Below are 25,969 nucleotides of genomic sequence, written 5' to 3' on the forward strand. Positions count from 1 at the left end.
TTGAGCTCTACTATTATATCCTTTAGGTAATCAAGGCACCGTGCCAACGGCCTACGAAAAAGTTTGAGACCTTAAAAATTATTGCATCCAAAAGAGAAAACAGAAATCATCAGATTGAAATTGACGCTTAAGTAAAGACAATAAAGGATAACTTGTCAACTAATCTCCTGCAATTTGACTTTGATAGTTAGGTATAAAGTATATACTTTGTCTTACGAACCAGTGAGTAACATATTAAAATCAAAATTATAATAATCCTTTAAATTTCTTTAATAAGAAAAATTATTTATTTGATTTAAAGTGGACTGTTAATACCTTTTAACATTTTTGATATGATGGGGAGTGAGATAGACCTCCAAAAGTAAGACTGCCCACAGAGGACTCTATTCATTGGCTCAGACTGTAAATTCCAGATGCCAATTTGTGAAATTGGAAACATTTTTCCCCTATTTGCCCCATTTTTCTCCAGGAACGCTCTTAGCTTCATTTATCCTGATTTGACCACTATCAAAACATTAACTAGAAGGAAACAGATTTATCCCTAGAGATGGCCCGGGATACTGCACCGTGCTAGGGACAGTCTGGCATGGAAAGGGTGCTGTAAGTACAACTTTTTAATTACACAAACTTCATATTACCTTTGAATCTATCTGGACAGCCTCTTCATTATAATGCAGGAGAGCTTTCTGACCTGAGTGGGTGAGGTTCACAAACACCTGAAGACATGGGTACTTGCCCTGACCTTGGCAGTCCACGCCACAGGTGAAAGCACAGTCCATCCAGTCATCCATGATATGTGTGTGGACGATAGTGCAGTTTGATTCTTCTCTCTGAGTGCTTCAATTTCAAAAAAATAAATGATCTTCAGCACCTAGAAAATTTAGTTCCATATTTCTAATGTGGTAACCTGAAGCATTCGTCTATTTTGAGGTAATATAGGACCATTACAGAAGGCACACAATGATTAGAGAGAATGGAAGACATTGAGACATGGAATAAATAGGAGCAAATCGCCAAATTCCATCTCAATTATGACCCTCCTGGCATATTTCTCACTGCACCAACCCATAGAGCAATAGTTTTCAAGCTTCAGAATCACCTGAGTGAGTTTGTTAGAATGAAGAGTTTGTTAGAATGTGGATTGTATGCTTCACTCCCAGAAATTCAATTTCAGATGATCTGAATTGAGGCCCAGGAATCTATTTAACAATATTTAAGATGCAGGTCTTTGGAGAATCATATGCTGAGTAATATTACCCTAAATACTGTAGCCATAAGATTCGCTCGCACACACTCAGAAATCTTATCATCTCTCGGGCCTCACTATCTCAAATGTAACCACTGGCTCAACCTGATGGAAACGTGCCTTTTGGAAGAAGACCAACCATAGGGCCCTTAGTCAATGCAGCCTCCAAAAGCTCTGGTAACAAGTTCCAACTCCATTTACCCACTCAACTTCCAAAGAAGCAAATGTAAATCATATCAGCAATCTCTCAGAAAACTTACCATGTTTTTGCCGTCGGTAATTCCTTGAGATCAGAACCTACATCTTATTCATCCTTATGTTCCTCAGAGCTTAAAGCCCCATGCCTCTCACATAATAAAAGCTCAGTAAGTGTTGTGCTCAATTGAATTTCACTTGGAAAGTATTCTTTGAGAATCTGCATATATATGACATACACAGGATGTCATAAGGGCAATGAGAAGTGATAGACAAAATTCCTGCCCATGAAGACTTTGTGGTGGTGTTGAAGAGAAAGGATATATGTGTATGAAATAATTAGAGAATAAGTCTAAGGTAAAGTAAACGAGGGTGAGAATAAATGCTTCGATTGAATGTACAGGACCAGCTCCTCATGGTCCCCCCACACTCACAAGCTCCTCATGTACCCCCACACTCACATCTAAGTGGGTCCCTGTGTTTATTTCCTGGTGCCTTAATCACAAGGAGTTAGAGTAGCAAATCCTAAAGTCAGAACATTTGAAAAGCATTGTTTAGCTAGGTTCATACCGTACTCCCATTACAATCTTTAATCATACATCATCATTTTGCTTTATTAATATAACAAACCTGAGACACAGTGCAGTTTAACATGATCTTAAGACCCAGGACAAAAAAAAAAAAATCACTGGACGTGGCTTCAGAAGAATCAAATATTGGTCAAGTGAAAGTACATGGAAAATAAAGTTTTTTCACAGGTTTAGTACTGGCCTACTTTTTCACAAAATTAATTTCTATACTTATTTAGTCTAGGCATCTTAAAGTAATACTTAAGAGTTGTCTGCTTATCTGTGTTAGAACTTAAGCTCTCTAAATCCTAACCAAGTGCTGAACACAGTATGATTTGACGTTTCTTGAAGATTTCCAGAAGCTCCAATAGAGACAGCGGGGACATTCTTTCTTATGCACAAGGGTCAGGCCAGAGCATTTCGGGTGGGACCAGGGATAAATTGAGGGCTGAAAAAAAATGAACATGTTCTTTCAACAGCATCGTGTGTCTATTTATCTACAGATAAACAAAACAATCATTTGATTGAGAGATGAGTGTTTAAAGGAGTGGGGATAGGTATGAGCTTCCTAAGACTCTTAACTATCATCTTATGGAGAGAAACTACTTTCTGGTGGCAAAAGATCACATGGTGCGAGAGATAAGAATTCATACTCTTAAGCATTCACTTAATTACTTTAAGCAAACAATTTCCAGAAATCCAGAAAAGTAAAATTTAAATATAAGCAACAATTTGATGCCAATTTGCAGAAGATATCCTCAAACCATCTCCCAAGTATATTAAATTTTTAAAAAATTATCTGACCTGCACACAAACATACACACATATACATAGATTTATTTAATTTACATAAATTCATGTAATAAAGAGATAGGCAATGATGATGATGATGATGATGATGATGATGATGATAATGATAGATGACAGATGATAGGTAGATAGATAGATAGAGAGAGAGAGAGAGATAGACAGATAGATAGTTAGATAGATATAAAATGGAGTAACAGGAAAAGGTAAGTAGAAAGCTAGAATAAGGTCAAGAGTGAGGTACAAACATGTAACCCTCAGATCCTAAGATTCCTTTTAGTTATAAGAACTGGGCCACCAATTTGGCTATCAGCTTCCTGACAGCCAAAACAATAAAGGAAACACAACCAGATATAAGATTCCTAGTGTCCATTGAATAAAAATAAGCTGATTGATCAGGGGCTAAACAGATTCTCCTGGTGTTAATACCAGAGAGAAAATTCCCTGGGATCTTTCTAAGAGTGGTACTGTGTGTTGTAGTAGCTGGCGACCTCCACATTATTGCACTAATAATGTTAACACAGGAATGGCGGGAGTTGAATCTGATAACAGAAACAGGCAACTCACCCCTTTTTCTATGATCCCTTTTCCTCACTGAACTCCTAGGCCGCCCTCTTCCCTTATTGTTGGGTCCTCTATTGCTCTTCGGCTAGAGCAATAGAAGGGGAAAGTGTGTCCTTTGCTTTCCCAGTACTGCCCTCTCCACAAAGTACCTCATGTGGTGTGAGCCATCTTCCAAAATTAAACATCTCCTCTCCCGCCCTAATCAAAATTCCTAACCCCCTCATCACAGCAAACTTCATTTATGTATTAGATGGCAAGATGTCTTAGGTCAGAATGACGGGCAGATTCTTTACTAGCTAGGGGACTTTGGGCAAGTTGCTTCGTCTTTCTGAGACTTAGCTTTCTCATTTATAAAATAAAAATTTAAATAATGTTTCCATCATGGGTTTGCTGTAGGTTTAAATAAGATAAAACATAGTATATATTTGTCATATATTATATATTTAATAAATGGTAACTACGATAACATGTATCTAATAAGAAAACTAATTAAAAGAAAAAGAAGGAAACTAATACTTATTTTAAAACTACTATGTTCCAGTAAACATTGTGAAACTCAAATATCTCAGATGCAGAAACTTTTATTGTGTTCATGTCAAAGGCTTACACTAAACCTTCCCTGAGATATCTGCATGTTTAAAAAAAGAATTTACTACCTCCATGAATATCTAATTTGTGGATTAGTTGTTGGAAGTATTTCTGAGATTGGAGGAGGGCAGAGGCAAGGAAACATCTTCCACATCCTTACCACCTCTTCCTCCACAGCCAGCTGCCTTTCAGCCCTGAGAGAGGAACAGGTGATACTATCTTCCGTGTCCTAGACAACAGTCAGTAGGGCAGCAGAAACCAAAGCCCTTGTGCCTGCATCTGATCTGAATTGGAAATTCTGGGTCTATCTTTCTCTGTTTCTTACCTGAGCAGGAAAGGCTTTAGGATGGTTATTCCAAACAAGAAGAACATTAGAACTGAGAAGCCCATCATTGCAAACCCTAAAAGTATGGCTCGGTCCTCTCCAGCACTGGACGGCAGCTTCTTGCACACATCTAGTGGATCTCCACCATTGTGGTATATATTTCTCCTCCTCCCTGAGGTAGAGAAGGCTGTCCTTTGGGGGAAGTGGAAAAGAGATATTTCAATAAGCTCATAAAGAAGAGGGAACATTTACCAACTCAAGGGGGTTGGAGGGACGATCCCATTTGCTGCCCACCTAAGGGTTGTGAGCAGGTTCAATGCAATACAGTGAGATCCATGTCTGCAGCTTGGTCAAAAGTTCATCTAAACACACTAAAATAATGTGAGATATATATATATATATATATATATATATATATATATATATATATATATATATATATATATATGTTTTTTAATGCAACAAACAAGACTAAGGAATGTTGCCTGGTGTGAGTCTTTAGAAACTTGTTTAATCAATGACTAGAAAAGAATTATCTATAAAAGTAGCTTTCATTTGTTTGATGTAAATAAGTGCCTTAAACTTGCTTATCTTTCAGAAATATTGCACATTCTGCCTGAAAATATTTTTTATGTTCTTTTATAATTTTCTTATGGCAAGAATGACTCAAAAAATTCACTTTCGGAATTAACAGCATCATGAAATAGGATTTAATTTATTCTTTCATATCCAGCTGTTGGAAGGACAGCATATCTACCATAAGGCTTTCTGACCCATGGCCCGTCCACTCAGAATAATGAAGGCTTCACTGCTGTCTTCTCTCCCTTCATCTCGTTGCTCCTCCTCTCTGTTCACTCGCAGCTCTTTGTGAGTGGCCTTACATTTCTTCTCTCCCTCTCTCTGCTCTGCTCCACCAAAGGATGTAATAAATTCTTTCACAGTGTTGTGTCCAGTGAATAGTAAAGTCTAACACAAAGGTTGCAAACTGGTGACCCATGGACAGGATCCAGCCCACAGATGTATTTTGTTTGGCTTTCTCTATAGTTTTTTTTTTAAATGTGGGATTCATTGCTAACACTTTAAAAATCATGAAATTTTTCATAAAAATGCTGATTTCTGACTTTTGAAAACATAACAAGGTCCCCATTTCTGCCGATGAACAGTGGTTCAAAGAGCAGAGGCTGCCGTGTGGGCAGGAGTGTATTCTCCCATTCCCCTTAGCCCCACCACTTCCCATGGTCAGTGTCACTGATTTGCTGATCCCTGCTCAGAAGACAGTTGAGTCCTAGAAGTAATTCCATTTTAAGAGAATTAATGAAATCTTAAACCAAACAAATGCAGCTATAATGGTAGAGCCTAAGTCTCCATCAAGCTTTATAAAAAGCTTACTAAACTTTGAGGCTAAGCAAAAATTCTGTCAAAGGAATTGCTAGTTGTTTTCTCCTGAAGCATATCTTATACTTTATCTCCCATCCTTTCCCTTCCTTTCCCCAGCTCCCTTTATCCTGACAATATCTTCAAAGTCCAAAGAGAGTGAGGGGAATGTCAGACAACCCAGGATGCTCTGGGAGCCTGCACCAGGAAGCACTGACCTCAGAAGATGGCAGCACTCTGTGGCTAATACTACTTTGGGAATCAAGGACCTGTTTTGGAAATTGTTAGTCTCCTTTGATGTTTCACTCCCCCTCTATCATGCCTTCTCAGAAAATTGGCGGGGGGTGGGGTGTGGTGGGGAATTTAATAAAATATGAGCCAGTGCATTTTATAATTTATCAACAAACATGATAGATTGATTAAGAAAAGAGTTTTAGTCAAGTAAGGTTTGACTATTTTGTAGCATTCCAATACCCAACACGCTGCATTTTCCTTCATGTTCTGAAAATGGACTTCAGTTGCTTTGTGTTGCAAGGTATCATAGAAGCGTATTGTAAGACACCCATGGAAGCCACGTGTGAAAAGGCTTATTATGAGGTCTCTCTGGCATTTCTGATATATGAGTTAATGTGCCCAATAAATAATTGTATGATATGCAAAACTCACATAACCTGATTCTGATCTACTTTAGGAATAAGACAGAACTGGTAGTATACTTCCTCTTACTAATATTTCTGTACACTTTGTTCCAAGGCTTTATGAAAGTTGATAACCTCATAGATCCCTTGTGAAGAAGTTATTTCATGTTTGAAGGAAAGGAAAATATAAAATAATTACTAAAAATAAATACACAGATATATTTTTGTTATTATAAAAGCAATAGGCTTCTGTTTCACTAGGCTAGACACCCACTCTAACAGCAAATAACTAAAAATTCCGGTTGAAGCTTTATAAAAGAATTGGAGATACTCAAAGGACAAAATCTCTCTGAAAGTAGGAACCCAGAGAGTAAAGTGGACAGAAGAAAATTTTTACCTTTGAGGGCATTTGCAGAACTTCGTGACTTCGAGCTTCAGTTTCACAGTTTGCAGGGAGAGCATGGGGACCGGCGACAATGCCCAGAGCTTATCCAAGCTAGGGGATTTATACCACTTGAGTGGAACTGGGCCCCCAAAGCACCTCATACTCAGCAAGGATGAACCAGAAATAACCACCTCAAGGCCTGAAACTAGTAGAGGAGGAAAATTGCAATCTCCACTAATATTTTTTAACTTTAAGGTGATTCTCAAGTTTTAGCCTGAATTCACATTACTTGAAAAATTAAAAAATATTAACCTAAGATTTGTGTTTAATGTTGTCTCAAGTACTTGTCCCTTCAGCAGCTGGCAGAAACACATATATAACTTCTCCGAAGAAGCTCACCTCCAACTACTGCCTCAAAGGAATCCTATAAAGTTTCAAAAAGGATGTGTTCTCATTCAAAAGTCATAGAACCTACAAGGGCCTCTGTGTGAGAAAAAGTAGGCAACAGAATCTGATTCACAAAAAACTTCAGATATTTGAATAGTATGTATAAAAATGTATCTATAATGTATTTAAAAAAATAAAAGAAGAATTGGAAATATCAGAGGGAACAAAAGACTCTAAAATATGACCAATCCAATATTAAAAAGAATTGAATAGAATCTCTAGAAATGAAAAATAAAATAATTGAAATAAAAACTCAATGGATAGATTAATACATCTGAAAAGATAATTAGTAAATAGAGAAATGGATCTGCAAAATAGAGTATAATACACAGAGATTTCTTTAATGGCAAATGTTGATGACAGGTTAAGAACATGGAAGATAAATAAAAAAGGTTTAACATAAGGTCTATTCAAAATTTCAGAAAAAGAAAAGAGAAATAAGGCAAAAACAATATTTTAAAAGATAATAAAATCCCAGAATTGATGAAGACCACAGATTCCAGAAACCACGTATGGCGAAATAAAGAGAGAAACACACTTTTAGACACATCACAGAGATATTACACAGACACCAAGACAAGAGAAAACCTTAAAGGCAGATGGAAAGATAGATAAACTTCAAAGCAATGACAGAGAGCCTGAGAACTTCTCTATAACAAGAATAGAAGCCAGAAGACAGAAATATTGCCAATATGCTAAAAGAAAGTAACTGTAGAACTCTGTACCTAGCAAAAATCTTTCAAGAATAAATATGAAGTAAAGACATTTCTCTCTCTCTCTCTCTCTCTCTCTCTCTCTCACACACACACACACACACACACACAAAACTGAGTTTGCCATCAGCAGACTCTCACTAAAGGAAAAGGTCAGGTATTTACCTCAGGCACAGGGAAAACAATCCAGATGGAAGAGCTGAAGATTTGACCGGAAATGAAGAGCAATTACAGCGGTAAATAGGTAAGGAAAGATAATGTCCTTACAAAATAATGATAATTAGATGTAAACACTTAAATATAAATTACTTCTTGAATTTTTAAATAATTAAAATTATTATCATCACCATCATCACTATGGGTTAAAAGAAAAGATAAATACATCACAAGAGCATATCACGAAGAGGGTGAGAGTGTTAGTGTGTCCCAAATGCCTGAGATTTTTCCAAGGGAAAACAGACATTGATTTCTCCTTAATAAGTTCTAGTTTGCATGCTAAAATTTCTAGAGTATTCGCTAAAAGAGTACAAATAGGTGATATAACTTCTAAACTAGTAGGAGAAGAAAGAATAGAAGAAGGAAAAATCAATGGAAAAAAAAGTGAGAAAAAAACGCTCATGAAAAAGACAGGACAAATAGAAAGCACACATAAAAAATGATAAACTAAATCCAAGTACATTGGTAATTACAATAAATCTAAATGAATTCAATGATCCCATTAAAAGACAAAGACTGCCAAACTGGATTTAAACATATATGTTTTTACAAAAGATACAGCTAAAACACGCAGATATAGAAACATTGAAATTTATCAGGCAAAAGTCTAATGAAAAGCAAGCTGATATGAACCTTAAAGTTAAAAAGCTTTATTAAAAGTAAAGAAGGTGATAACACTGATTAAAGGTTTAATTCAACCCAGAAGATCTAACAATATTAATTTATATGTACCTAGTAGCCTTGCCTCATTGACAGAACTACAGGGAAAATCAGACAAGAATCCACTTTCAAATTTTGAGATATTTTTCCATAATCCCTCAGTAATTGATAGCTCAACTAGACAAATCAGTAAGGAAATAGATTTGAGCAAAGCAATTAACATGCAATACCTCAGTGATAATACAGAATACTGTTTCCTACAGAAAATATGTTCTCAAACATATATGAGACCTAACCACAAACTAAGCCATAAAGAAATCCTCAACAAATGTCAAAGAATTTGTGATAGTAATAAACTATTCATTTTATGAAACTTGAAAAATATGGAAAATCTAGAGAAAAGAACGAAAATAACCCACAATTCTACAACTTACACATAATGACTAATCACTTATTGAGTTATTCCCTTCTTCTATACTGCTTTAAATAAATGAAATCACATTGGATATAGTTTTTTTAATCTTGCCTTTTTCACTTAACATAATAACCACTTTCCCATGTCAGCAGCAATTCTTTGTAACTCTTCTATTGGCTACGTAATAATACTTCATTAATTGGATATGGCATAATTTCCTTAACCATTTCCTTATTGTTGAATATTAGGTTGTTTCCATTTTTCTGAGACCATAAACAGCCCTGTAATTAACTTTGTGGTATTTACAAGCACCTTTCATCCAAGAACCTCAAAGCACTTAGGAATGATCTAATTTTGCTCTCTAGCCAAAGATGAGTAATCAGCATTTTTCTTCCTTTTTTCCAACAATACATCTTTATTTCCAACAATGTGTTACCCGGAGATGTTTAACCATAGTCGAAGTAGTACCCACCCTCTCCTGTTGTCTCCCCTGCAGGCAGAACTGACTTTTCCACCAGCTCTGCCTACTACACATTGCTACAGGTGCCTTCTGGCTTAGCCTGAGGCAAACTCAGTTTCAAAGAGTTTGAATACACTCATCTGGTGTGATCCTGGTAGAAGCTAGCAGCTTCTCTCTCCAACACTGTAACTTGAGCAAAAAGTGTTCCTTAGAAAGATGCTGTGGTTCATCAAAGCTTGTTAATTCATCTGACACTCGTTTCACACGTGTATGTAACTTCTAAGCATTGGGTATGTTAAAATAATATTTCCTTTAAATTTATTTGTGTCAGAATATACTTGGGTAATTAATTTTACCCTTCTATTTTTCCCCCTCTTTAATCCTTCCTACTCCACTTCCACCCGTGACCTATGTATGTTGCTGTTTCCCCTTAAGAACTGGATCTCTGAAGGTGAAGCGTCTCCTCCCACACACTCGTGACGGGGTCTGGCCTGGCACTCCCGGTGCACTCGGGGGGCCTGGTGCACCCGGAGGTATGGTCCGTGGCTCCACCTAGGGTGCGAACCCAGGACCTTCCGCATGTAAAGCAGACATGCTAACCACTACACTATGGAACCACCCCCTACCCTTCTATTTTTAATTACAAAATTGCTTAACAGTTTCTTTTGAAACAGCGAATGAGGTTAAATAAAGTCAAAGTGGCTCATTGAGTTTGGTAAAAGGGAAGATCAATAATCCAATTGTGCATTCCAGAAATGAAAATATTGTATTGCTTGGGGCGTACACTACACGACTGCTCTACCTAGTTAATTATATTAAGGATGGGGAGGGATTAAAACTTGTTCCATTGCAAGTTTGTCATTTGATCTTCTGCCATGCAGTGATTCACTCTGTTTTTTCACAAAAGCATTAGTTCATTTCTAGGAGAGAAGTGTTTTTGCCCCTCTCTTGATATTTCCTCTTCAGTCTGTCTGTTCCTTCCTCCACGAACTCTCACATTCATCCAAACACCTATATCTCACTCTCCTACATTCTCTCTCTCAAACACCCATGAGTGTAGTTAAAGGAAGATGGGGGTGGGTAATGTGATAACCATTGTGATCTTTACTGCTTCCACTTTTTCAGCTTCCAACTCCACTTACACCACTAAAAAATCACCTCGGCTTCCAGATAGAGTGAGTGAACTCGGCTGTGAAACGTACCCCTTCCAGAAGTAAGCTGGCAATCTTTTAATATGCTATTCTGCAAACACCTTCAGACACTGCTCTTCTCTCAACTTCGGTGTCCACTTCTGCTGCTCCACTGCCCCAAACCTGGGGACTGGAGAGGGAATGCAGCTTCACTTAAGGCTCTGCTTTGCATTTCCCTTGGGGAGAAAAGAGGTCCTCACGATGATAGCTTAATAATCTCACTTCCCTCCTTAAGGTTATTTACCCTTAAAGTGGTTAATAACAATGGTTAAGCAATATAGATACTTTGGTATAGAGAGCGGCCACTTGTTCAGCGAGATGCCCAGTATAGGCTGAGGGATTCCGGTGGTGACTTACCTCCCTTGGCGCCGCCGGCCGCCCTGGAGTGTAATTTGAACAGGGATGGTGAAGGGCTGCATGAGACCAGGGGACTGAGTATAATGGACTCCTTTCACCTAAGTCATAGCCTCTGAGGGTGAGACAAGGGTGAAGCTTAAGCCTCAACGGAAGTGAGGTCCCTAAGGGAGCCACCAGCACGGACAGCCATCAGAAGCACCCATACCTCAGAGCTACCACCTGGTGGTGTGCCGCGCTGGCTTTCCTGGGCAGGTGGGAAGTCAAGGCAGGCCAACCTGGTGGCTCTGCAGATTCCAAATAAGGCAGAGCGGTCAGTCCTAGATGCTCAAGAAGACCCTGAGTGGTTTCCTGCAGCCAGACCTTCTCCCCGTGGTCGCCCAGTGCCTGTGCCGCTTTTATCACGTGTTCCGCTTCAGCAGCCAGGAGCATTGCCATAGAGACCTAACCGCTTGTGGAAAGTTCTGAGGCCCTAGGGACCCTATATAATTGGTGAAGAACATACTCAGTTCAAGGTTTATAAAAAGAGGAAATATTTAGCCCTGGTTGGCCACGTTTCCTTTTTCACAAATTATTTGCATGCTTAGAGAATGTATTTTTCTGGTTAATTACATGTTCTGATTAAGAGAATGTTTCTATACCACATGTGATTTCCCAAATTTTCATGACCCAAAGGATTGTAAAATAACTCACCATTAAAGATGAAAAACTATCAAGTATTTTGTCTTTCTTTGATTACCCAAAAGCATTCGGAGATCTTTTAATACACCCCAAATTATAAACACCAATTACCATTATATTGTAGCTTAGTGAAATATGGATGATAAAATGAATACTGGCTAGACTAATTTCGCTATAGTAAAGGTAATATTTTTAGTAAAGGTAATATTATTTTAACATTTTCTAAAACACTGGTGCAAGAATATAAGCAAAATTTTATCTATAAACATCCATGTATATATAGCCATATTAACTGTTACTTGTAGCTATTTTAATATTGTTGAATGAAAATATATAATTTATATACTTCTGATTTGTTTTATTTTTCTATTAGGGTTATGCACTAGGCTTTTTTTTTAAAACTATTTGTTCTTAATGAACAGATGTAATTTGGAATAAAAACTAATAGCGACCAGAATTTTTTCCTTCTGCCTCCTATTTGTAACTTACCCTTGTAAATATATAACTTTTATTTTCTCATATTAGATGTGCCAATAAATTCTCCTACAATTTGGTATATAACTCTCTTTCAAGAAATTAATGATTTGCTGCTATTTTTATGTATTTGATTTAACCTCAGAAATATGGTAAATTTTGAGCCTATAAGACCCCTGCTTGGTGCCCAGAGTTTGCACCTGCCTTTACAGGGGTTTCCCAGTCATTCCCCAATTCTGATTCTAGCTCCATGTAAGTGAAAACGCTGATGCACGATCGTAAAAATTCACCTTAAGAGGATATGAGGAGAGAAATTATTTTAAGTTACTTTTAGTCTCAATTCAGAAGTTCTGATAGGCCCAGACATATTTATATTGAGTCCTGGACAAGTCTGGGCCCAGCTGTCAGCATCTGGGCTGGGATATATCTTAAATGTAATTGTCACAATTGGCCATCTGAGATTAATGTCAGAGCTAGCCTGTGCTTTGTTTTTTCTTTCTTTTTAAGTAGGGCCAAGATGGCAAGTGAAAAGGAGTGACATAACCTGTTGCCCTTTGGTTTTCTTCCTGATCCCCCCTCAGCTAGTAACTGACTGTCCTCTCTGTCTGCCAATACCAGACTGCTCTCCTCATGTCCCTACAGCAAGTCCCATCCATACACATGCTCCAATCAAACCTACCTCTCAAGAAGAACCGAGAGCGGTTGGTATGAATTGCAATCCCAGTGGGTCCATTTAGGAACATAACAAGCTAAGACAGGACTGTGGTGGTAAGAGACACCAGGTACAAGTACCTTCACTGTATATTGGGATCTTCAGTCCCCACTCTTGGTCCCCTAGACCCTCTCTGAACTCCTAGCTTATTCCTTCCTTGCAGAGTTGCTGGAGATCACTTCCTGCTCCACAAAACATCAGCCATGAGCAAACTGTCAGACCACCACATGGGCCTCGTCCCTCCCTGGGCCAGAGACTTTGGGTTCTGGGTTCAAATCCCAGCTTTGTAATTTTAAATAACTCTTTAAACATTCTCTGCCCTGGTTTTCCTTAGTAACAAGGGAGTAAATAAAATTCAATGTGAGTTGTATGAGTATGGTGAAATTTAATTAGTGCCCATAAACTGTTTAGAGATTTGTAGGTGAAAGGGGATGTTATTGCAAAACGCTGGCATCATGGATTCCAGGCTCTGAAGTCCAGTCATTTCTTCTGCATTTTACGGATGTTTTACTCAAGGAGAAAAAGAACCATTGCTCCCTTTCATCATGCTGGAGAAACTACTTCTTCAACTTTTTTCACATTCTTTCAATTACACACTCCTATTACAGCTAAGAATTCCTTTGTAGATGAAATTTTCCATGTTCATGGGAACTATATCTCTTTTCAAGTTTAGAGATGTACAAATCATTTACAACAACCTAAAAAAGTATAAAGCTGACTGTGTTCTTTGCATGTCTCTGTGTAGGAGAATAAATAAACCTCTAACTGAATCATCATCCCAGTACTGGTAGTTTTTGCTGAATCAAGCAACAATTTAAACTGTCAAAAGTAAAGTCATATCTGATCCTATATTCTCTTTGCAGGGGAGAAAAATAGCAAGAGAGTGTAATCTGTGCCACACACGTACGGAGTCTTAGACGAGATCCTTTTCCTTTATCTTAATGACTACCCCCAGCCACGTTTGCTAATTAAATCAACACTGACCCTCTGATCCAGATTCATGTCAGAGAAACCAGCATTACCTCGCTGCAGATGTTCTTCCTGCTCTGATGAGTAATACTACTAGTGACTAACATTTGCTCAGCCCTTACTATGAGCCACGCCAGGTTCTAAGGCTTTACATATTTTTTCTGTATATAGCACTAAGGGCAGCCGCCCCCAAGCAACTGGGGTAGGCTTGAGAGATTAAAACATTTGACTCTCCCTGCCTAGATCTTCCATTTATATCTACAGCCTCTCCATGGTGTGAACTAAAATTCAGAATGATAGTTGTGAGGATCTGCAAGATTTCTAATCATTGTATTCAACAAACATGTAGTGAGCTTCTCCCAGTGCAGACTTCAATTATAGTCACATATCCCACTGCACTGGTTCTCAAAGGGGACCGCGCCACCCCCTGGTGGGGACTTTTGAAATCTGTGTGGTGCTTATATTAGTTGTCACCATGAGCGGGCAGCCAGATGTGGTAGATGTCCTGCGGTCTGCAGAAAATGTCCCACACAGCAAAAAACTGCCCTCGGTGCCATGGAACTTTCCATGCCCCACTAGACATTCATGTAGATGAAAAGACCGTTTTAATGACCTGAGCTAAAACCTAACCCCACTTTACATATAAACACGAAATATCTTGTGTTTGAGTGTCTTTTGCATTTTTTCAATATCCACTGAATTTTCCAAAAATGCATCTACTGTGTAAATTGAGATAAATGTGTATTTGTTTAGTTCATAACTTTGTCAAAAGTTCATGTTTTAGAAAATCACATCACCATCAGCAAAGCTATTCATGGTATTTGCGTTGCCAATATAATAAGACAGCCAGAGCTGCTTACGTTTTCATCCGTCATATCACTGGTGATCAGTCTCTGTAGCTGTCAGCATCTGCGTTCCCCATGGTACTACCGATGTAGCCATGCTCAAGTATTCACACGGAGAATCACATATTTAATGGTAACTTACTTAACTGTAATTGCTCCTATATTATATAGTGTGGGCATCGTATTATTTTTTAAATGTATGGGGTTATTTCATCTATGAATCTCATTTCGGAATAGTAAAGTGTTTGCTTTGGAGGGGGCACTGGGTCTGAAGGGATTGAGCACTACTGCTCCCCTTATTAAGAAAGTGAAAAATTATGATTCAGAAAAAAATTTTTAAGCCTGACTCAACACATTCTTTTTCACCATCTTTCTTGGGCCAAATGCAACATGTCTACCCAAGTGGATTTATAGTCCTATCTCAATCTGCTCGTTGGGGGAATAAGTAAATCAGTTAGTTTTAAGGCACTGTGCAAAGAGAAACCCACACAACTGCTGCACTGAAATCACCTAGCCTTTTCTGCATTCCTAAGTTCACATACTACACATAAGAAGAGGAGAGCTGGGTTTTTCTCGCCCCCACCAGCACTCTGTACCACCCCGACGTGTTGCCCTCCCTGGGCTGCTCCGATGAATAAATGGCCCCTGTCGGTATTTGTGCCAGAGGGAATACATTCGAAAAGGAACAACAGGGAGATGACACAAAAGAGTGGTTCCCTATATTCTTATCTGGATATAAGGTCTGGCACCAATTTATTTTAACCCAAAAATATGGCTTTCGTGTGTCAAATATTGTGGGTATATGAAACATTTTATGCAATGCCCACTTTGCCTCTCTTTGCAGAGAAGTAAGGCTCCTTACCTGATCTTCAGCTTCCCTCTTTCCTTTCAAAATGTCTCTGTTGCCATCTCACCTCTTCGCCTGCTCTTCCTTCCCTTCCTTTCCCTCCCAGAGGAAAGGGTTCTCTTCCCTTCCAAGAAACACTTGCAGACTGCCCTTTTGCTCTCCTCTCCTTCTTTCTTCTGCAGGATCTTGATTTATCTTCACTTTTATAGCATCACTCTTCAGCTCTCGCAACAAAAAATGTCCAGATCTATCTGCTCACTTTGCACCATGCACTATGCTAAGTGCCGTGTGTGTGTGTGTGTGTGTGTGTGTGTGTGTGTGTGTAAAACCTTCGTTTATTGTTTCATTTGATATTCCCAATCTGGGGGACTGAGAAACGTTCCCAAGCCCCACAGCTAATCAGCTAGTAAGCAGAGGAATCAGGCTCCCGACAGCCCGCCCTGCTGCTGCCCCACCGGAGAACAGCTTACATAGTCTTTGGCCGCTGCTGTCCCTTTTACCGTCTTCTTAACTCCTCATGGTCTGACTTTTCTATACCATCACTGGAAAGTTGTTCTCTTTAGGGTTAATAACCCTAAACATCTTACTGGCAATAGACATTTTTAATTACTTGCTTCACATTATTTTGTTTTTGGCTCACTAATTAGCTCTGGTTCTCAATCTGGGCCACCTCTGGATTACTCATGGAAAATTTTTAAATTTACACATTATTTTGTAATAGGTAATACATAACTGCGGTTCATTGCTTTACAATGCGGGGTCTTCTTCCTGTCCCTGTCACACAGCCACCCAGGACTTCTCTCCAGAAGCAACTAGTGTTACCAGTCTCCTATGTATCCAGGAGCTTTTAAAAAATACAGACTGAAACAAATGTAAGAGGTTAGTATTTTCAAAAGTAAAGTAATTCTTATTCTCTAAGCTCCTTCTAAAGTTTAGAAAGAAGATCTTTAAATTCTTTCTAAAGTTTCTGGCCATTTTCAGTCCACGAGGGAGGACAACCAATTGTTTTCTACCATTTGGAAAATTAAACTTGACCATATCTTTCCCCAGCTAAGGACACTTAAAAGGCTCCCCATGCCAAAACGGCCTTAGAATTGAATGGGTGTTTTAGAGGTAGGGCGGAAATGGTCCCATGGTCAATTCCACTTGGGAAATGCCCTATTACCATGTCAAACACTAGGAAATGCAAATAGCACATTAGCATATTGCCCCAATTTGCTTTGTTTAAACATAATAATGATTGTGAAGTCCTTAGCCCACTGCCTGGCTCTTGGCAGTAGGTTAAAAGAATGTTAATTTTTGTTCTTATTAACCACTCTACCTTATATCCTATAATAATCTCCAGGACTTTTCTCACTTGTAAATACTTAACAAGTCATTTGTAGCCATTTGTTTAATTCCAACTTTCCCCATTGGCCTGCAAGCCTCATGAGCACGTGACCCTTGGTATAGTTCTCCTTTGTATAGCTTTCTTCCCCTCACTCTGCCCCCACCCTGCATCACCACTACCTATCACAGGATGATGGACAGTGCTCAGTAAAACAGGTCCCAAGTGAATATTACTGACACTGTCTTTTAAATCGGTGTTCTCCGAATTTGGTTAACCATGAAATGCTTTCACCATGCAAGAATACTTATCACACAGAACAAGCATTCCTTATAATACATTTTGGAAAACGCTGATCTATAGGTTAAAAGTGAAGTACCTTACATGACCCAGAGACTGCTCTGGTTGGTCTCATGCCACTCCCTGTCCACGCTTTCCTATTTTGCTCTTGCTATCTCCTCCCTGCCCCCATCTTTTGTCTGACCATGCTACATTCTTCCCCCAAGATATCACACTACAACGGCCCTCATCAAATCTGACTGAAATCATCCTGAAATCATCTGCCGTCTTGTCTTGCATTGGCCTTAGGTTTATGAGCTCCTCAAAGACAAAGCCTTGATCTTACTCATCCTGTCCTCAATTCCTGGCACAATGCCTGCAATGTATACACAATGTATAAATGGTTAGTTACTAAACAACTAATGCACTTTCAAATTAAAATTTCATCTCAGGGATAGCATTACATAGTTCCAAATGAATTATGTTTTTGGATCCCACTCTGTTATAACATAGTGTGTCAAGGGAGACACAGAATAAAACCATCAATGAATTGAAAATAAATAGAATGAGCCTGAACTAACTCTCATATTGTACGTCAGTAAGTCTATACGTGGGCAGGATGAGGTAGTCGGCAGGATGAGGTGGGCGCTTTTCAAGCAGAGACTTTTATGATTAATGAGACTGATCTCACAAGAGCTAGTGACTATAATTCAGGTTAGATGAAAATAGTGTTGTTCAAGAGCTGAGAATGTCAGAACCATGACTCTGGAGTTATCCCGAGTGGGTCAGGACACGTAATTCTTTGGACTTCTATCTTAGGCATGTGAATAGGACCATGTGAATGGAAGGTTGACTCAGATAAACTTAACTTGACCCAATAACCATGACGTGAGCTCTTTTGCAGATGACTGGCCAAGGTTTCAAAGTTATCTTTCTTTAATGACATGGTTTTTGGATAACTGGCTATTAAATAGGTTAATTTTATTATTGCATTATTAACACTGACTTAACTCTTGCATACCAGATTCATGCATCCAATTGACTAATGCACTCACAACTCATATATTCCCACACAGATAACTGTGGGATTGAATTGTGATTCTACTTTAGACACAGGGATCCAACAACAAACTCCACAGAATTCCTGCTGGCAAAAGCTCACAGTCTAACTGGGGGGAAGGATAGGTAAGCAAGTATATAATGCTCTGTGACAGGTGGATAATAAAAGATTAGAAAGAAGTGCTACCAGAACAAAGGAGAAGGAATGTCTACTACTGCTTTGGGGGTCAGGGAAAGTTTTGAGAGGACAATGCTGAGCTGAATCTAGGAGTTTGCTTGACTCATCAAGTGAACAGTTCCAAGCAGAGGGAGTTGGACAGCTCCAAGTGGACAGCCCTCTAATTCAGCCTGCACAAAATCCACTGCATCTTCTCTCCCTGACATACATCAGACATGATGTGGTCTCAGCAATCAAGAACCATTCAGTAACATTCCATAAATAGTTTATTGAACATCTACTATGTATCAGGCACTGTTCTAGGTCTTCCAATATAACAGCGAGCATAAGAGGGGAGGTCCCTGCCTTCCAGGAGTTTTCATTCTAGTCAGGAAACATCAATAAGAAACAAGGACCCAAATAAAAGAATTCTAAATATATCATTGTGATGAGGAAAGAGAAGCGGGGTGATGATATAGAAGGAGATGGGAAGAGGAGAGGCAACATTGAACAGGTACATGGCATTTAAGCTGGGACCTGAATGGCAAGGAACAGCGAACCAGGCCAGGGAGCACAGCATTACAGGCAGGGGTACAGCCATGCAAAGGCTCTGAGGTGGGGAAAGTTTGGTCAGCAAGGGGAGCAATCAGAGATCTGATGACTATGAAAGGGAAACCCAAGTGGAAGAAGCAGAAACTAAGAGTCTTCGAAAAGGCAAGCCAAGTGGCCACCAGCCATGCAGACAGTCAAGCAGAGCGATGATCTAGGGCATCCAAGCTGTGGCTGATCTTCAGGAGTCAGGATGACAGCTCATCACTGAGAGATATTTGTCCATGTGATGTGTGGCCCTAATCAACATACCAGAAAGTCTGACAGAAGGGGACTGCAGGACTTAAATGGGACACCAGGGCCCTGCCATTGGACTGGCCCTTAAGGTAGCAACAGACTGCTAGGACTAAGGAGGGGAAGCTATGCTGAAATTCAGCCAACCCAAGCAGCAGGACTCAGTCCTAGGGCCACCAAGCCCTGGTTCCAAATTGGCAATAAAAGAACCCAAGTCCTAGAGGAACTCTGAGAGAAGACATAAAGGCTAGACCACTAGACCACCATAAAGCTAGGTCCAACGAGACTGCTGGCTCCCAGGGCCAGAAGAAGGAACCTCATCAGATAGGAAAAAGCATAGGAAAAAAGGGGATGAGTTTGACTTGAGTCTCATCAGGAGTGGCTCAAGAACTGAAATGGGAAGGGAGGATATACCTAAAGGCTGGGAATTATCTCAGCCTGTGAGTTCTATCTTAATTAATGGCATCAGGATCCACCCCGTCAGTCACCCAAGCTGGAAAGCTGAGTCACCTCCTCTCCTTCACCACCACCTCCACCTCCACCCACTGTCAGTGAGTCACTAGTCTGTTGCTAATGCCTCTGAACTATCTCCTGAATCTGTGCGCTACTCTTGTTCACACTGCAACTGCGTTGTTGAACCTTCTTTCTTTCTCACAGAGCGGAGTGAAAAATACAAGGGCCATAGAGTCAGACAGCCTAGCTTTGAGTACTAGCTCCTCGGTAGCTAGCTCTGTAATGTGGGGTTAGTTATTTAACCTCTCTGTACCTTAGTTTCCTCACCCTTAGAATGAGAATAGTTATAAACTTCATGGGATTATCATAAGGATCAGCGGAAGAACTTTGTAAAATCAAAACCACTCTATAAATATAAGTTTTTGTAACCAGGGTAAACTTATGATTCCAGAGGTCCCAGTATATTGTCATAAAAAAAGAAAATAAATCCAACCTAAAGGTTTAAACAAGAAACGTCAGCCTTTATGGAAGTCTCGCAATGTTTTTTTGTTTTAGCTTGCCAACTTCTATTCTTCATGCTGCCAACGCCCCAGTTTTCTTGTGGCACCTCCTTCATTCTCAGTTTTCGTCTTATGCCTCTGTCTCCAGAGGGGACACAGGTGATTCAGGCCTGGCCAAGAGAGCATCATACTCCCTTGGTCAGGTGTGTGATTCAAGGGTGGACATGTGACTGAATTAGAGCAAATTTGACATAAAGGAACTTTTACTCGGGTTAGTACCTGCCATTTCCATCACAGGGATAAGAACTTGGCCCAGACTGTCCAATTCACATTCACTATCCATCCTCCTCCTCCACAGAGACTAGTTCAAAGATGAAGGCATGAGACCGGCAGAGTAAATGAGAGTTTTCTCTGAAGGCAGTGTCACAACAATGGAAGAGAAACATTCTATTTTCACTGAGGGTTGCTAACCCAGAGATATGGGCTTAGGGCTTTGTTACCCATTTTGCCTACCACATGAAGGAAACCTGCCTTAAGGAGAGTCAGAAAGGTAGAGAGAGGTAAATTGCCTGGATGACATTTAAACCCCTAGATCCAGCTGTACCTGAAGCTAATATACTCCTGGCTATACTTCTCTGTCATATGAGTCAATAAATTCACTTTTTGTTGAAGTTAGATGGAGTGAAGTTTCTAACAGTGGTCTCTGAAAAAGAGTCAATTTCTAAGTCATTTAGATAAAAGAAAGGAGTTTCACCAAAATATTAAAGAATTCCTATTTTTTGCTTTCCTTTACAGGAAACTTGACCCAGTGACAAACTGATAAAGAAGATGAAGAAAGCTGAACCCATCTTTAAATGCCTAATGATTTATGGAGCAGAAAATCAAATTTGCTCTTTGTGCCAATTATTAATAATAAATTGAAGCCAATAACTCTCTACCAATATTGGCAAAGTTAAATGATCAGACATACATTATTTTGGCAGCAAGGAAACAGATCTCTCTTTAAGGACATGTTACACCATGATTATTTCCAGAGCACACAATTAGGTGCCTGGTTTTGCAGCCATGTGGACAAAAACCATCAGCAACTTCATGGATTACCCCATATGGTTCATCCAAGCTAAACTATCTAGGCCGTATTTCCCTCCCGAGGTAAAAAAAAAAAAAAAAAAAAAAAAAAAAAAAAAAAAAAAATGAGGTGGGGAGGGGAGTGGAAAGCTGCAAAAGAAATCTTCAAGTCATAATCCTGGACTGGATCCCAAACACTAGATCCTAGTTTGCCCTTTTGCAAATAGTGTTTTATAGCATGTCTATCTATTCTTACTAACCCTTCATTAATAAGCACAATTTATTTCCATTTGCTCCTCAGGAAGAGAATTACAGAAGTTTGATTTCACAAACCTTGTATGTGCCCTGCTGCACTTCCATTTTGGGTGAGGTAACTGAGATAGGTGGGGTGAGGAGTCGAATGTAAGATAACAGCGCAAATCGCCTGGGAAGTTAGAGGGAAAAACCTCATTCTCAAATCCTAACACTTGGTGCTGGGTCTCTTTTCATTTTCTCCATGAAATATTTTCTGTCCTCTAGGAAGCTGAGCCTCTTTGTTGAGCCTCTTACTTCGACATGAATTCTATTAGTACAGGAAATATTTTAAAAATATATTTATTGATTTTCCTCTTTTGCAACTCCACATGTGTGATCTCTCAAGTCAGGCAGAGACACGCAGCTCCCTGGGGGCAGTTAGGCAGCGAGAAGAGAGGATGGAATTTTTACAACAAGAATGTCAAGAGAAAAAGACTCAATATCCAGTCTCTGACATCCAAACATGTGATTTGGGGTTTTTTGCAGCATGGTAGATTTTGAAAGCCAGGCTTTGATAGGAGAAAAGAATTTTCCTTATGACTTTATGTTCCCTTTGAACTGAACAAGCAAGAAGATCAGTTGAACTCAGGTCTGGGAAGTTCAACTTCCTCAAAACCATAAAAACAGTATGGCTTCTTTTCCCCTAGAACATAAGGCTTGCCACGTGAGATGAAAGGATTTGCAGGAAGTGAACATCCTGAAGGCCAGCCCAAGCTTGACACATAGTGAATGCTCAATAATTATCTACCTGAACCAAAAAACTCAGAGGCAAGAGCACAATTAGGGGGCTTTCCCACCCCGGTACCATTAGCATTCTAGGCTCAATTTCTCCTCATTGGAGTATGAATTTGAAAAATCAGAATAATTTAAGACAGATAACCCACCCACTATCCCACTCCCCAGCTCCATACTTCAAGTAAGGAAAATAGTTGGAATTTATTCCCACTTGGTTTGCATACTGTGTATCTGTTACTGGTTGATTTTGCTGCAGCTGTCTGTGATCCCAACTCAACGTGATTACATTCTGGAGATATAAACAGTTGCTTTTCCAGAGCCACATCTGTGACATTGAAAATGAGGCCAGAAAGTCACTGAGTTGTTTCTCTGCATCAGAAGTGGGTAGACTACGTAACAAACCAGCCTTCTAGGCCCCGTCACCCCAGCAGAAGAGACTGCAGTGGCATCAAGCAACCTGAATACTCCAGATCTCTTAATATGTGAGGCTCACCTCTCTAGAAGTTTTGCTGGATGCACAAGAAACATCAATAGCATAAACCTTTTAAAACTGAAGCACTCCCCTGGATGAGAGCAGGCAGGGGGATCCTCATAATAATAGGATAATTGACTAGATGAAAAGATCCAAAGATTAGGAACCTGGGTTAAATAAACTAGAATAAATGTTAAGGCCAGTATCATGCATTCGAAAAATATTTGTTGAGCACCTTCCATGTACCAAATGTCAGGATAAAAGATGTACAAGGCCAGCCACTAACCACCCACTCTACCCCATCCCCGGGGAGAGCTGCTGCAGAGGGGCTGCTCGGGCTGTGCGCTGCACACCTCCAGGCGACCTTGTGAATGGTGCCCCTGGGAGTCTGCAATACTGCCAGAGGCATTCATTTATCCTGCTGGTGACAGAGCTATAAAAAAATAATAACGCGTGACAGGTTTAGGAGTAAAAGTATATGTGAAGGGTCATGGGAACTTAGTCAAATAATAAAATGTCTCTATCCATCCTGCTTGCCATCCACAGCTTCCCCTGTGTTAAGGAAGCAGCAGGCCCAAGGTCAGATGCCTCTGGCATTTCTGCATGCCACATTCCTGTGCATCCGGAAGCACTTTTAGAGAGCAATTAGGAGCAGATCAAAGGAAGATTTCTTAGCTTCCAGATCCGCTCCCAAAGCACAGACCCTGGGCAGTAGTGAGCTGTGGCTCTGACCTTAGACGCTCCAGTGACCATGGAGAAGGTGACTGAAGTATCCACAAGGGCTGCTTATTCCTACCACAAAGTGTTTCTTCTCATCTGCCTCCTAGGAACCTCCATGGTCTACAGTGATACCCAGGAAAAAGGGGAGACATGTCTTCTTTCCCAGACAGTCTGAATTATAGCTTTCAACATTCTTACATCCTGAGAGCATGAAACTTCAAAAGCCTAGAATATAATTGCAGTCGACCCTTGAACAATACAAGGATTAGGGGCGCTGACCCTGGTACAGTCCAAAATCTGCATATAACTTTTGACTCCCCAAGAATTCAGTTGTTTCTCAATATCTATGCAGGATTCATTCCACGAACCCTGTGTGTACCCAAATCCACGGGTGTTCAAGTCCCTTGGGTATAGTGGCAGAGAGCAATGCATACAGTTGGCCTTCCACATCCACAGACTCCCAACTGCACATGGAAAATACTGTTTTAGATATGCAGTTGGTTGAATCCGCGGATGTGAAACTTGCAGATAAAAAAGGGCTGACTGTATATTTACTGAAAAAATCTGCACGTAAGAGGACCTGCGCAGTTCAACTCATGTTATTCAAGGATCGGCGATGATCATTACAAAGACTGTCAGGGCAAAAGCGGAAGAGTAAAGGGAGAAAAAGACATGAGTGTGCATAGTGAGAAAGTGGGCACCTGGGTTGCGTCCAGGACAAAACGTAAATAAATAACTAATTCATTTTAACGAAGCCACATGTTTCCCACGACCACTTAAACCTCTTCTCAACCTGACTCTTCATAAGAACTGACGCTTGTGCTAAAAACTTCACATCTTCGTTTCCTCTTTTGGTCCTCGTGGCTGTTAAAAATTTCGATCAGAGTGAGGAGACCCAAGCTCCCACCACATCATGGGGAGTGACCTGATGAGCTGCTGGGGTGGATTTAACAGCATTTTTCGAGTCATTCTTCAAACTAACCACATTCTTAGCCCAGTCCTCTCTCTCTTTGGATGAGTTCACCATGGTGATTCCTGCTTCTTCACCATGATTCACTCTCTAAACCTCACAGCCACTGAGTGCCCCAAAGCCAGTTCCCACATAGCCCTGTTCATAAAAAAATGCTAGAAGTATGAATAAATTTTTTAAACATGATTTAATGACTCAAAGTTAATCATTTTCATATTATTTATTTTGGGGGACAATTTAATATTTACATGCCAAGAATTTTTAAGCATATCTCCACCCTTCGAAAGGAAGAATATTTTAAATTCCTCTTTTTAACATTATTATTTTTTAATTTTAATTTTGTTAGTTTCAGGTATACAGCACATTGGTTAGACATTTACATAGTTTATAAAGTGATCCCCCCAATTACTCTAACACCCAACTGGCTCTATACACAGCCATCACAACGTTATTGACTATAGTCCCTATGCTGTGCTCTATGTCCCGTGACTATTTTGTAACTACTAAATTGTACTTCTTCATCCCTTCACCTCTTTCACACAGGCCCCCAACCCCACTCCCCTCTGACAGTCACCAGATTGTCCTCTGTATCTCTGAGTCTGTTTTCATTTAGTTTGTTCCTTTTGCTCTTTGAATTCCGCATGTAAGTGAAATCATATAGTATCTGTATTTGTCTGACTTATTTCCCTCAGGATAATACCCTGTAGGTCCATCCATGTCATTGCAAATGGTAAGGTTTCTTTTGTTTATGGCTGAGTAATATTCCATTGTATATGTGAACCATAACTTCTTTAGCCAATCATCTATTGATGGACATTTGGATTGCTTCCATATCTTGGCTATTGTAAATAGCACTGCCATGACCATAGGGGTACATAGATCTTTACCAATCAGTGTTTCGGTTTTCTTTTGGATAAATACTCAGAAGTACAATTCCTGGGTCAAAAGGTAGTTCAATGTAAAAGTTTTTGAGGAACCTCCAAATTGTTCTCCATAGTGGCTGCACCAATTTGCAATCCCACCAACAGTATACGAGAGTTTCCTTTCTTCCATATCCTCACCAACACTTGTTTTTTGATTTACTGATGATAGTCATTCTGACAGGTATGAGGTGATATCTCCCTGCGGTTTTAACGTGCATTTCTCTCATGATTAGTAACACTGAACATCTTTTCATATGTCTATTGGCCATCTGTATGTCCTCTCTGGAGAAATGTCTATTCATGTCCTCTGCCCATTTTTCAATTGGTTGTTTGATTTTTGGTGTAGAGTTGTAAGAGTTCTTTGTAAATTTTGGATATTAACTTCTTATCAGATGTATCATAGGTGAATATCTTCTCCCATTCAATAGGTTTTCTTTTCATTTTGTTGATGGTTTCCTTTGCTGCATAAAATCCTTTTAGTTTGATGTAGTCCCA

General features: G+C 39.6%; 1 protein-coding gene across 3 annotated transcripts in view; it reads right to left on the reverse strand.

The window, feature by feature from the left end:
* Window positions 1–21,451, reverse strand: part of KCNMB3 (potassium calcium-activated channel subfamily M regulatory beta subunit 3) — a 29,816-nt gene extending 8,365 nt beyond the window's left edge. Inside the window, exons 1-4 of one of the 3 annotated variants that reach the window (XM_016159555.2) lie at window positions 11,369–21,451; window positions 11,150–11,261; window positions 4,295–4,486; window positions 639–837 (exon numbers count right to left, since the gene is read on the reverse strand). In XM_016159555.2, the coding sequence (XP_016015041.2) occupies window positions 639–837; window positions 4,295–4,486; window positions 11,150–11,211 (453 nt within the window). In that variant the 5' untranslated portion in view covers window positions 11,212–11,261; window positions 11,369–21,451. Of the gene's footprint in view, window positions 1–638; window positions 838–4,294; window positions 4,487–11,149 lie in introns of all 3 variants that reach the window. The other 2 variants (XM_016159482.2, XM_016159405.2) reach the window with 2 other exon arrangements.
* Between the last annotated feature and the right edge of the window lie 4,518 nt (window positions 21,452–25,969).

The sequence above is a fragment of the Rousettus aegyptiacus genome, unplaced genomic scaffold (genome assembly GCF_014176215.1).
Source record: "Rousettus aegyptiacus isolate mRouAeg1 unplaced genomic scaffold, mRouAeg1.p scaffold_m13_p_4, whole genome shotgun sequence".
In the NCBI taxonomy this organism is placed as follows: domain Eukaryota; kingdom Metazoa; phylum Chordata; class Mammalia; order Chiroptera; family Pteropodidae; genus Rousettus; species Rousettus aegyptiacus.